The following is a 13,992-nucleotide window of genomic DNA, read 5'->3' on the forward strand; positions in this document are numbered from 1 at the left end:
CGATTAGGCCAAAAAAAAATAAGTCGGTCTCTGGTCAGCGCGCGCGTCGATTTTAATCATGCGCGTCGATCTTTTTTTCCCCCAAAATGTTCCGCGGTAGCTCCAACAGCGCCCTCTATTGCCGCACCTCCTCATTTTTTTTTTTACCAAAGAGCACCAAGGAATGGGAAATTGCACCAAGGCAAATGATCGAGAGCACCAAGGCAAATTATGGAGGAAACCAATGTACATGAGGACACCAAAAAAGCAAAAAAATACCCCACCTTGTCTGTTCAATCCAAGCTTGAAAAAAAAAAGCGGCGTCCCCGCGTCAATTCCGGAACTTTGGTCTGACTAGAGACCGAATGGCTTTTTTTTTGGCCTTATATCGGTGATTTAATATTTCTTAAATTATTACCATCGTCCTTTTCTTTATTTACACAAACTGAAGGAATTTTAAATCACTCACGTGTATCATTAACAGTCCTTTCAATTATGGCTGCCCCAATGGTTTTGAAAACTGAATTGTATCAGTTTGGAAGCGAATTAGAATTTCTCAAGTTGCCCAATGTGTTCAAATCACATTTATTTGAAAATTTCAAAACGATGGCATGAAAACATGTCTACAGTCCATTCATTTGAATTCACATTTGTTTGCGCAACGATGAATCTGTACCCTAGTTGCTTTGTAAAATTTCATTTTTCGAATAAATTAATTATTGGTGTTGTAGGTAAAGGAAAAATAACTCTCACAATATTTTTCTTTGTGATATATTGATTGGGATTTTATAACAACTTTAAGCAATCTAACTTCATAACAGGAACCGGGGAGGGGTGGGCATACACCTGTCACAATATGTGACAGTGGGGTACCCCCATGTCCGTATAATATACACACCCTAAACTATTGCTGTGACCCCCCCCCCCCCATATCTCCAAAGAATTCCTGAGATTCTGGTAACACAATGACCAACACAAAAGACGGGGGGAGGGGGTCCCTCTGTCACATATCTTGCTACATAATTGTGCGTGGTCAGGTGACCTGCACGTGACTGTGATGGAATGAACCGACATGCACCGACCTGAAACTAATGTTTCAACTTGGATAAGCGGGAATCATGGGTCGAGTGAGGGTTAAGGGTAGCATCGATTTAAAACAGGGGTCTTCACAACCTCGTCCCCAGGGTGTCGAACAGAACGCGCCCATCACTACCTGCTCTCTCACCCTGGTATTGGATCATTTGCATGTGCAAGATTTTTGAACACGTATGCAAATGAGGAACAGTCTGGTGCCTGGATATGCGTTACATAAGCACTCCTGTTTTGCCTCAGCCCATGGTAGATTCTCGCTGAGTTTCTTGTAGCATTGTCACCCCACTGGCTCCAAGCAGGAGGACACGCCCCTCTAATGGAGGCCCCCACACCTCTCATTACCACCAGTGCATCTGATTATAAGACAAAGGCTTATCAAGCCAACGATGAGACGTTTTGGCAACATCATTTAAACAGTTACCAGACTGGTTCCGAGTGTAGACCCATCCTCCCACACCCTCAATTGCCCCTAAGATGCCAATATCCCAATTGTCTTCACCGCTATGGTCATGGCCTCGTGGTACTTATTAAACGTTGCATCACACAAAAGAATTTCGTACTCAGCGAGTATAATGTAGCTCATTTCTTAATAGCTTTTCCTGAGTTGCCTATTATTTCTGGCCTTCACATGCGCCATCCATGCGTAGCTTTACATTTTTCATCAAATTTGTATTTACCGTAGTTACCATGACAACGATCTGTGTACAGTTGCCAAAAAAAACATTTTAAACCAGGAGGTAGATGATTTATTGGCAAATTCTGTAATTGACTGCAGTCCTGTGGCTTCTATGAATAGAGTATGCAGCTTCACAAAACAAATTCTATTGATCGTGTGGGTTTTTTTTTTTTTTTTTTTTTTTTTTAGGGCAGTGAGCATGTTTTCCGGAACGAAGTTGGTTGTTTCTCTATGTGTTATTCTGTGAATTTTGTTGAACATGAATTTTTAGAATTTTGTCCGAGATTTGGTGGGCAAATTGGCACTAGCTGGCGGAGTTTTGAGTTGGAGCATGTGGACTTATTGATTTGCCCGCGATTTGGGGTTCAAATTAGCAATAGCTGGCGGAGTTTTGAATTAGTTCAAAAATGAGTTTTTATAATTTTGCCCGCGATTTGGGGGACAAATTGGCACTAGCTTGCGGAATTATGATTCGAAAAACGGGTGGATTTCTAGATTTCTAGTTGGCAAAAGTGTGCGGGTAAGATGCCCAAACAAAATAGTAAAACAGACGAACTTTAAATTCATTAAAACGGTTTTTTTTTTCCTATGCAAAAGGAATGTGTTGCTTTTATTCCAGGAACACTTATTCCGACTTTTATTCGGGTTGTATTTGTCGTGTGTGAAAGACTTGATTGTTTCGGTCATTTTTTTTTATATTAGTTGATGATAATATAAAATATCATGAGAAATCACCTGGTTTTTCTCGGGTTATTGCAAGAGAATTTTTTCCCAAGTGTTTTAAATCCCGAGTGTTTTATTTTTCAATGAACGTTGACTTTCATTCGGTACCATATTTCAATAGGGGGCGCTGTTCAAATCCGACGATTATTTACACTAGATAACAGAATGGTATACCGTATTTTGAACAGGCGGACGTTATACCAGCATATTTTTTTTTTGGGGGGGGGTGTCGGGGGGGGGTGTTTCGACTGATTTTTTTGGAATGTGTATAATAATTTTTTTTTTTGACAGAGCTGGGGTTTTTTGTTTACTTATTCTATTTCATTACAAACATCTGGTTGAAAGGAAACCAACCTTAAATGTTCTATCCAGCAAAATGTATTATTGAATTCAGTCGTCGTTTGTATTTGGTGTGGCTATGGCAACGATGATTACTGTAGCCATGGTAACGGACTGAAACACTGTTGACGAGTGCGACACGTTGCTCATATTGCTGTTCCATAGCGCGGAGTTGTCATTTCGAGCCAGCCAGTGATTCTCGCCGTTTCACAGCCAAGTCCGGTCACAGAAATATTGACACTTTGTAAACTTGAGTGACTGAAAAACGAACGTTTTGAATTGTCCGCTCATCATGGCGTTTATGTCCGAGTTTTTTGCCATTGTGGTTGCCGTTTTATCGATGAGGGCCCTCTCTGAGTCAGATTTCTGCCCCTCTCGGTCCCCTGTCAAATCCTCGTGCCCGCCAGAGTGGCAATTGTGGGGGAGCGCGTGCTATCGCCTCACTTCCTCAAAGTATAATTGGGAAGACGCCAAGACAGCTTGCCATGACGTGGGAGGCAAGATGGCCGCTCCTCGCTCGCCCGAGGAACTGAACTTCATGGTGGACTTGGCCCGAAAGGATGACAGTCAGTACAGGGTCTGGATTGCTTGCAATGACAGAGATGTTGAAGGAGCTTGGGAGTGTGATGGTCAGGAAGGAGTCGAGCCCTTCCTGGAATGGGCTGATGAGCAACCAGATAATTGGGAAGGCAATCAAGATTGTGTTGCAATAGCCGCATGGCACAATCACAGGATGGATGATGGTCACTGTGATGGTTCAAACAGGGCTTTTTGTGTTCGCCATGCAGCTTGTGCTCATCTCTCAACCCAACCCCGTCAATACTGCGTCTCTACCGACACTCACGGCCGCATTCTCAACTCAACCTGCCTCCTCGACCACAGCATCCGGGAGTTTATCACAAAGGGCGTGGTTGCTTGTGGCTCAGCCTGCGCCCAAGAGCCCCGATGCCGCTCCTTCAACATCAAGAAAACCGAAGACGGGAAGAGAATATGCCAGCTGAACAACAGCACAAGCTCCGAAGATAAAGAAAAGTTTCAGAAGACTGATTATTTCTGTACTATGTACTCAGAAGAAATGTGCTCTGACTAGTCATTACAATAATAGAACAATTTCAGAGATGCACTCTACGAACTTGTGAATTCGGATTTGGTCTTAGATGATGAAACATTCGCGAGACACTTGTCCTTAATATTTAGATCACGTGGCAACTATTCAGTTTTCTTTCGTTCTGAAGAGAAACAAAAGCTTTGGATGCACTTTGGAATAAAGAAGATTAATATTTTGCTCTTTTGTGAACAAGAAAAGGATTAGATTGAAAGCGTTTTGAACTGATGAAAATCGTTAAAAACATTTTCACAGATTACATAACAATTTTGAATCGCTAATGCATTGTACATTCGCAAGTAGTTCTTGTTTTTGCAATGTTTGTATTTGTCAAAACCGACAACAAATATTGTAGATCAATTTTATCGTTTATTTCATGTTTCTTTAATTATTACCATCGCCATTTTCTTTATTTACACTAAAAAAAGGAATTTTTAAATCACTCATGCACGTGTATCATCCGGGAGTTTATCACCGAGGGCGTGGTCGCCTGTGGCTCAGCCTGCGCCAAGGAGTCAGGATGTCGCTCCTTCAACATCAAGAAAACAAAAGAAGGGAAGAAAATATGCCAGCTGAACAACAGCACAAGCTCCGAAGATAATGACAAGTTTCAGACGACCGATTACTTCTGTATGTACTCAGAAGTGTGCGTTGGTTAATCAGTGACTGGAACCGAGAAGATGCACTCTACAAACTTAAACTTGTACACTGACTAAAAACAATTCGAATTTGGTTCTTGAAAACCGGATGACAAAATATTCGCAAGACACTTGTTCTTAATATTAAGATTACGTGGCATTTCTTTCTTTCTTTCTTTCTTTTTTTTGTTCTGAAGAGGAAAAAAAGCTTGGAATATACTTTGAAGTAAAGAAGATGAATATTTTGTTCTTTTTGTGAACACGACAAGGATTGGATTGAAAGCGTTTTGAACTGATGAAAATCGTTGGAAGTTTTTTCCCCCGCAAATTACTTAACAACTTTGAAGCGTTAATGCATTGTATATTTGCAGGTAGTTCTAGTTTTTGCAATGTTTGCATTTTTTCAGCAACAAAAATATAAGATCGACTATATCGGTGATTTAATATTTCTGAAATTATTACCATCGTCCTTTTTTTTATTTACACAAACTGAAGGAATTTTAAATCACTCACGTGTATCATTCACAGTCCGTTCAATTATGGCTGCCCCAATGGTTTTGAAAACTGAATCGTATCAGTTTGGAAGCGAATAGGAATTTCTCAAGTTGCCCAATGTGTTCAAATCACATTTTTTTGAAAATTTCAAATCGTTGGCATGAAAACATGACTACAGTCCATTCATTTGAATTCACATTTGTTTGCGCAACGATGAATCTGTACCCTAGTTGCTCTGTAAAATTTCATTTTTCGAATAAATTAATTATTGGTGTTGTAGCTAAAGGAAAAATAACTCTCACAATATTTTTCTTTGTGATATATTGATTGGGATTTTATAACAACTTTAAGCAATCTAACTTCATAACAGGAACCGGGGAGGGGTGGGCATACACCTGTCACAATATGTGACAGTGGGGCACCCCCATGTCCGTATAATACACACACCCTAGACTATTGCTGTGACTCCCCCCCCCCCCCCCCCGATAGTTGTCGCCCATCGCCCATCCCCACTCCCCCCACGTCCCCACCCCTCGCCGGATCCATCTTAGGTTGTTGAATGATTTATCAGAACATCAGTGTCTTTGTCTTGGGGTTGTGATGCTATATAGCATAGCCATTCAACTATTTCTTCTGTTATGTTGCCATCTCCTTGGAGATTGGAAGATCAGATACATAAATTGACGGGAAAAGTGCAGATGTCAGTCGCAGCCTGACTGTAATTTTATTCCCTGACAGACTGCAGATCACAATTCATCTGTTTTAATCGGGTTGGCGCAGAAGTTCTTCCTGGCCTTTCACCTCCATGGCCCGAGTTCAATTCCTGACCAGGTCCACATGTGGATTGTGTTTTCAGTCTTCCCATGGGGCTGCCGTTCAAATCGGACTATCATGGACAGTATCGGACAAAATTGGTGCTCTTCAATCCGGCAAATTTGCCGACGGGGCTGATGTTGCCGACAAGACAACGATTTTGCCGACAAAAACGATTAAGGGGGGGGGGGGGGGTCATATCCTCCATGCCCCCCCCCCCCTTTTTTTTCCCCCTGTGGAGTCGTCATGATCTCTAAACAGAAAAATTTATGTCTACGGGCTCTTAACATGAACTATTATATTGGAGAAAAACCCCTGAAAACTAAGGAAGCTCCTTCGTCTTTGTTTAAAACATTTCACTGCCCACTGCCTGCCAATTAAGTTATCACAATGCTCTCTACAAAGTAAAGGCACACAACAGCGTGAAGTCATGCCTGAGAGCCTTCACGGATGTCACATAAAAGTAATACATGTAATTGGACATTGTCACCACTATATGTATGACGCCCCATTACCACATGCGTGACAATGCCAAATGATGCCACCAGTAAATTTCAATTAACTTGGAGCAATAACCGACCCCCGCACAAATTAGCCTGGAACATTAAATTCCGGTGTCTCAAAGAACACAGCAAATCTCCCAATTACTGCAGTATACCCATTCATGATTGTTTTTGCAAATTTAGCCCCCCGATCGCCTCATTCCTGGGCTGGTGCTGCACTTTTTATAGCGGCAATGAATAATAATTGCCTTATATTGAACATTTTGTGTTCCCAGACACAAAACCGCATGACCTTCACTTCCGGTGTTACCGGAAGTGCAATAAAAACTGAATATAACTGAAAGCGAGTAACGAGTCACTGATTTTTGTGACTCGAGTCGAGTCGAGTCATTTTAAAGAAGTGACTCGAGTCGAGTCGAGTCATTAGGTCAACAAGGTCGAGTCGAGTCGAGTCGAGTCACAGAGTGTGGTCAAGTCGAGTCGAGTCGAGTCAAGTATTTAGCTCGAGTCAATTCGAGTCACAAATATTTGAACACTAAATTACAATAAAAAGCAACAAACACAAGAGAGAAAGAATAGAAGGCACCAGTCTATTACGGAAATCCAAAGACATAAAGTATGCTGTATGGTACCCAACCAACAGTTTCCATTGCTAGCTCACGTCACAGATAAGAAGATGTGAAACTTCGGTCTTATAACTGGTTTGGCTTCGGGTCTAGATTTTGTTGTTCGCTGATCGCTGACAACGTTAAAACCTAATTGCATTATACAAAACTGTTTCTGATTATTTAAAGGTGGGCCCGTCCGTATCCATTTTTTTTGTGTGAAATCGGGACATGAATTTAGCCAGCGTTCCACCAAGAACTTCAAAATCGCCCGAAACCAATGATGAAACCACGGATTGAGAAATGCGTTTTAAGTCTGGTTCCGGGTTTAGCATTACATGCTATAGAACCACAAGGTGGGAGTCCGCGACACGGTGTATGTTTGTTGTTTCATTATGGAGGAAGGAAACAGACTGCCGCTGTATATAAACGTACATTATTCGCGAACATTAACGTGACGTGAACAAAAACTGGCAACGCGAACGGCGCAGCGTAAGTCATTGCAAATATTTTTCGCAAGTAAGTTTTGCTTTTATTTTGGGACTCGAGTCTTATTAGCCTTCCTCGAGTCGAGTCGAGTCATTCTGATGAGGGACTCGAGTCGAGTCGAGTCATTTGCTCGCAGTGACTCGAGTCGAGTCGAGTCATTTACCCGTCGGGACTCGAGTCGACTCGAGTCGCCAAAAAATGTGACTCGAGTCGGACTCGAGTCGAGTCATTGACTCGAGTCATTACAACTCTGGTACTAATGACGTCACACTTTATTAGATTTGAGACTATCATCATAAGATGGGATTTTTGCGTCGGGGTGATGTATATCAAATTTAGGTTTTGCCCTTCACCGACGTATAAACACTGTATACTCAGTGTGTTACCTCCCGAGTGAAAGTTGGAGAGATTTTTTTTTGAGACGTCACACTTTGTTTACATGTGCACTTTCCTATGGAGCCAGTGGGGCCTACGGTCCACTGAGCACCATAGAAAAGCACACACGTAAACGGAGTGTTACGTGATTATGACGGAGGCTTATTTCCACCGTCTAAGTTCCGCTTTGTTTTCATGCAGTTGGCATTCTTTGTTGCTATTTTCAATACTTTTTTTGTCGTTCTGGCAAGAGTGACAGATTTAGGCAGTACCACACAACGGCTGTTAAATTTTACTGCAAACTACACAAGTAAAGACCACTATACAGTAATATAAGTGTTTATGAAATCGTACGATAAAACGATTATAATCAGTTTTTCAATTCAATTCAATATAACATTTATTCATATCCAACCAAGAACAAAATATGTACATGAAAGGAAAAATAAATGTAGATTTGGTATCAATCGTTCTCTTGAAGTGTTTAACGAGTTCAATTCTGATTCCCTACTTGGTTGTGCTACCACGTAGTATTCCTCGCTTACTTGTTTAAATTCGACATATGAACGTTTCATCATTTCGACATTATATTTAGCCTTCCACCCAACCATGACTACTAAAATGTCCTGCAGTTTTTGGTGGTAACTGGCGAAGGTATATAAAGCTGAATCCTGCAACTGACTGAGTTTTTATTCCGTAGTTATGAAGCAAATTGAAGCCGTGGAAATTGTCCAGATGTTTGACCAAAAATCCCTTCCCAACAGTTCTTCTATCATTATGGTTGGCACACAAACTCAAGCATTTTTCGTACGTTTTTTTTGCAGAACGTTTCAGTAGCAAACCGCAGGGAGGCAATGGAAGAATCAACAGTTTTCATTTCAATTTGCGTCCTCACTCAACTTGTACCAAATTCAGTCGTGCGGGTACATACGTGTGAGTATTTTGGAACTAATTGCCTGAAGGTAGAGAGTAGGTCATTTGCAGCTATCCGAAAAGAAACAGACCAAATTTTGTTGAAAAGCTTACTTTGTTTTAGAGATAGCAATGGCACCAAACTCCCTGTGAGTGGAATGCTGTCATTTTGAAGATAACAATGAAATAAGGCAATTTGCAAAGATGCGCCAAGTGACACATTTTTGGAAATGTCCGTTAGTAGGCTAGTTGGTTTGTAATTGGGCGAATCCGTGAATGGATAAGTGATGCGCGCAAGCGTTGACACGACGCACACGCGCGCGCGGTTGCTGTTACTCGTAGGTTCAGTGCGTGACATCACATAGCTACAATCGGCTGAATGAGAACGTGTCCCGAATGCAGATTTTGGGCGCAATTTAAAACATGACTTTGCAACTTTCGAATTGAAATCGAGATCCTAGAATATTGTTTTCTCGGAATATACAGCATTCACAGACCTAAAACTTCATCAGGTTAGTTGTTAAGCACCCATCTTTAGATTTTGAGAACTTTTGTTGCTTCAAACGAAGAAATGGGCACAAATGACAAAATAATGATCTACTCTACCTTCAAGATCTAAGTTGTATCCTATTTGTTTCCGTCTGTCAGCTGTTTATGAATTGATTTTAACATTAACAATTGAAAGAAAAATAGAAACACTTAATGAGAAGCTATTATTATTGAGGGTGGTTGGGGGTCTGTGGGTTTTATTGCTTTAAAATGATTGTATCGCAGATAAGCCAATACGTCATGTTTGTGTAGTATTCAGCTATGTTTACTGTCCGATTTCTGGCAAAGATAAGCTGATGTGAATAGCTGAAATCATCTGTCAAAAAGATAAATGCAGTTTCGTTTTGATACCTAATCATGGTGTATGCGCCGAGAACGATCCGGACGTAGTATTTTCTTTGCTGTAAATGTCGCGTGTGTGATCTCGATAAACAATAATGCGCAGGCGCGGATCCGGGGGGGAGGGGTTCAAGTGGTTAGGGGGTAAAACACCCCCCCCCCCAGCTTTGACTCAATTTGTTTCATAGATATACATAAAAATAATCATGTGAACCCCCCCCCCCCCCCACACCCTAAAATGATTATACTGGTAATAATGTCCGCCTGTGCCCAAAATTCGGAAAGAGCCAGCTGTGTTTAATACGGGGGTATTTGTACTCTATTCTATGATATAGTTTTAATGATGGTCGGATTTGAACAGCGCCCCCATTGAAAGTATAGTACGAGGCCCCCATCTGATTGATTGCAGTAACACTAGTTAAAGACCCCGGTGAGATGCAGTAGTTCAGCACTCAACGTTGGGAGCACTATTTCCATGACGCTCTTCTGGAGCTAGTTCGACACCTAGAAATCACTTCACGCTATGGGGATTTGGCTGAACCGATGCTTCGCCTTGTCTACTCTAAGTGCGAATGCGAACCTACGTTGTTCAATCTTCTTGACTTCTTTGATTCTGCTTGCTTGAGTTCTGTCTCTCATGTTTATACATTTTGCTTGCTTAATTGATATGCTTTCTGAAGCTGTCATTATTGGTGCTGTTTCTTTTGTTGAAGCCAATTAATGGCACACAGATGAACTCGTTACCATACTTTGGTGATTCTAATTTAGAAGTAAACATTTAAATGCTAAAATGTACTAAACCTCGTTGTTGATCAATTTTAATCAAATCTCGTTGTCGTCGGTATATTTGTATTTAAAATTGCAGCTGTGGTGCTGGGCGTTTGCAGATAACGGGAGCGCGATCCTCACATTTTACATCATTCCAAATGCCACTATCTGTCACCACCGCACAGTCTTCTCTGTGGCCGTTGTTAGGTTCACCCCGCCCCCAGTCGGTGTACACCACATCGGTAGTACCATCCCGACACTCCCACGAACCTATTATGCACAACACGGAGAATAATCCAATCAATATCGCTTATTGAAGAAAGGTGAAGATTTTTTTATTCGAATGATTGTTCGAATTTCAGATTTGTTTTTCGTGAAATTACAGAAAACTACTCACAAAAAATGAGCACTGCGAAAATTACTGTTGGAGCCTTCAAAATACTCTGAACATCTTTAAAACAATGTCTTTTTCCATAAACTTTTGAAGTAAATCAGTCAGGATTAATAAACGTCTCAGTTACGAAAACAGTTTTTTAAATAGATATTTTATTTTCATCTTAGTTTTTGCTGTAACATTTTCAACGAATTCATTTAAATATGTGATTAATTTCTAAACATGATCATTTTCGTTTTCTTGGAGCCAGCAATAAAGTGATGATGAGTAAACAAGGCATATACAGTGGCGCACCCAGGATTTGGTTTTGGGTTTTTTTTTAGGGCAGTGAGCATGTTTTCCGGAACGAAGTCGGTTGTTTCTCTATGTGTTATTTTGTTATTTTCAAATTGGCAGTAGCTTTCAGAGTTTTGAATTAGTTCAAGAATGTGTTTTTATAATTTTGTCAGCGATTTTGGGGACAAATTGGCACTAGCTGGCGGAGTTATGATTCGGAAAACGGGCAGATTTCTAGATTTCTAGTTGGCAAAAGTGTGCGGGTAAGATGCCCAAACAAAAAAGTAAAACAGACGAACTTCAAATTCATTAAAACGGGTATTTCTTCCTATGCAAAAGGAATGTGTTGCTTTTATTCCAGGAACATTGACTTTCATTCGGATTGTATTTGTCGCGTGTAAAAGACTTTATTGTTTCGGTCAAATTTTTTTTATATTAGTTGATGATTTCTCATGAAATTAAATTTCAAAATATAAAATATCATGAGAAATCACCTGGTATTTCTCGGGTTATTGCTAGAAATTTTTTTCCCAAGTGTTTTAATGCCCGAGTGTTTTATTTTTCAATGAACGTTGACTTTCATTCGGATTGTATTTTTCGGCGTAAACATCGTATCTCCCAAAGTTACAGCAGATTGACAATCTATAAATGGATAAATAGCTCAAATTCCCCCAAACTATCAATGTGTATTCCAAGTAGGTCATGTTGCATTGCATTTCAATGAAGGATCCTAAAACAGTTGCCGAACTAAAGTTTTTCCATGCAGTACTCACTAGACGCCCCAGCACCGCAAGCAACGTTAGACTTTCTATTTTCACTTTTCCATCCGTGGCGTTTTCTGAGCTGAATTTGCATCTATTTGGAGGAATTATTACATTATAACGCTATCCGTGAATTGTCATTCGCATGCACGGGACCTGTCTTTTCCCATAAAAAAAAAAGAGGAACTGGAGTCCGATACGAACATGAAAAAAGGCTGCTCCATGCAGACATTTCTCGGCGGTTGTGCACTGTACCCCGACTCGTTTACGTGAAAAAAAAACGATACGGGCCTTCGGGACGCCCGTCTGTTACAACTGATAATGTAATAACCAACGGATAACGTATCAACAGCCGATAATGTCACACGTTATACATGTATGATGAGGAATTTTGTCACCAATAAAACCGAAGGTTTGTGCTAATGATTACCAAAAAGACAAAGAAGGCCATAGACAGGAATCCAATTAGTTAATGATTGGTGGGATAATAAAGTAGCAATTACGAGCAAAGTATGCAGTTACACAAAGGTTCCACTCTTTGTCAAGTAATTTGGTATGTCCTTGGCGAGGCGTTTAATATTTTTACAATACAATGGTGGCTAATTCCTTTCGATGGGAAACTGTTTAACCTTGCATTAGTGTAGACTTGATGACAAGTCGTTTGATAGTGGTATTTTGTCCGTGAACTTCAGTCGAACGTAATCGGCTGGGTTGCGACAAATATAACGACTTGACGATTGCGTTCTCGCAATGTTGTGCAAGCAGCGTAATGCGTATGCAGTGCGTTTTTGCGGTGAGATCCAATCAGGCTTGCAGACGGCTTTAATTCCAAATTTTGTTTGTATTTTGTTCGACGGTTTCTCGTGAATACTTCAGTGTAAATGATGTGCTGGTGTTGCTAATCGGTATGCGCTGCCACTCAGTACGGTGTTAAACAATGAAGACGTATTAAAGGGCCACTAAGTCCTGAAATCCCCGAACATTTCTTGTTATGAATTGTTTACTTATCCTATTTCATTGCAAACATCTGGTTGAAAGGAAACCAACCTAAAATGTTCTATCCAGCAAAATGTATTATTGAATTCAGTCGTCGTTTGTATTTGGTGTGGCTATGGCAACGATGATTACTGTAGCCATGGTAACGAACTGAAACACTACTGACGAGTGCGACACGTTGCTCATATTGCTGTTCCATAGCGCGGAGTTGTCATTTCGAGCCAGCCAGTGATTCTCGCCGTTTCACAGCCAAGTCCGGTCGCAGAAATATTGACACTTTGTAAACTTGAGTGACTGAAAAGCGAACGTTTCGAATTGTCCGCTCATCATGGCGTTTATGTCCGAGTTCTTTGCCATTGTGGTTGCCGTTTTATCGATGAGGGCCCTCTCTGATTCAGATTTCTGCCCCTCTCGGTCCCCTGTCAAATGCTCTTGTCCGCCAGAGTGGCAACTGTGGGGGAGCGCGTGCTATCGCCTCACTTCCTCAAAGTATAATTGGGATGACGCCAAGACAGCTTGCCAAGACGTGGGAGGCAAGATGGCCGCTCCTCGCTCGCTCGAGGAACTGAACTTCATGGCAGAACTGGCACGAAAGGTGGACAGTCAATACAGGGCCTGGATTGCTTGCAATGACAGAGATGTTGAAGGAACTTGGGAGTGTGACGGTCAGGAAGGAGGCGAGCCCTTCTTGGTATGGGATGATGGGCAACCAGATAGTTGGCAAGGCGAACAACAAGATTGTGCTCAAATAACCGCATGGCACAATCACAAGATGGATGATGATCGCTGTGATAACTATAAATGGGCATTTTGTGTTCGTCAGGCAGCTTGCACTCATCTCCCAACCCAACCCCGTCAATACTGCCTCTCTACCGACACCCACGGCCGCATTTTCAACTCAACCTGCCTCCTCGACCACAACTTTCGGGAGTTTATCACCGAGGGCGTGGTCGCCTGTGGCTCAGCCTGCGCCAAGGAGCCCGGATGCCGCTCCTTCAACATCAAGAAAACCGAAGGAGGGAAGAAGATATGCCAGCTGAACAACAGCACAAGCTCCGAAGATAAGGATAAGTTTCAGAAGACTGATTATTTCTGCATGTACTCAGAGGTGTGCCTTGGCTAGTCATGACAATAATGGAACAATTTCAAAGATGCACTCTGCGAA

At 41.4% G+C, this 13,992-nt stretch overlaps 2 protein-coding genes across 2 annotated transcripts; both read left to right on the forward strand.

Annotated features, from left to right (window-relative positions):
- The first annotated feature begins 2,976 nt into the window (after window positions 1-2,976).
- On the forward strand, window positions 2,977-4,008 carry LOC119727093 (snaclec stejaggregin-A subunit alpha-like). Its single transcript, XM_038198958.1, has one exon. The coding sequence runs from the start codon at window positions 3,102-3,104 to the stop codon at window positions 3,897-3,899; it is 798 nt and encodes a 265-aa protein (XP_038054886.1). The 5' UTR covers window positions 2,977-3,101; the 3' UTR covers window positions 3,900-4,008.
- A 9,022-nt stretch (window positions 4,009-13,030) lies between these two features.
- Window positions 13,031-13,992, forward strand: LOC119727098 (C-type lectin 9a-like). Its single transcript, XM_038198964.1, has one exon. It carries the CDS (start codon window positions 13,156-13,158, stop codon window positions 13,948-13,950), a length of 795 nt encoding a protein of 264 aa, XP_038054892.1. The 5' UTR covers window positions 13,031-13,155; the 3' UTR covers window positions 13,951-13,992.

This window comes from Patiria miniata, unplaced genomic scaffold (assembly GCF_015706575.1).
Source record: "Patiria miniata isolate m_02_andy unplaced genomic scaffold, ASM1570657v1 HiC_scaffold_20, whole genome shotgun sequence".
In the NCBI taxonomy this organism is placed as follows: domain Eukaryota; kingdom Metazoa; phylum Echinodermata; class Asteroidea; order Valvatida; family Asterinidae; genus Patiria; species Patiria miniata.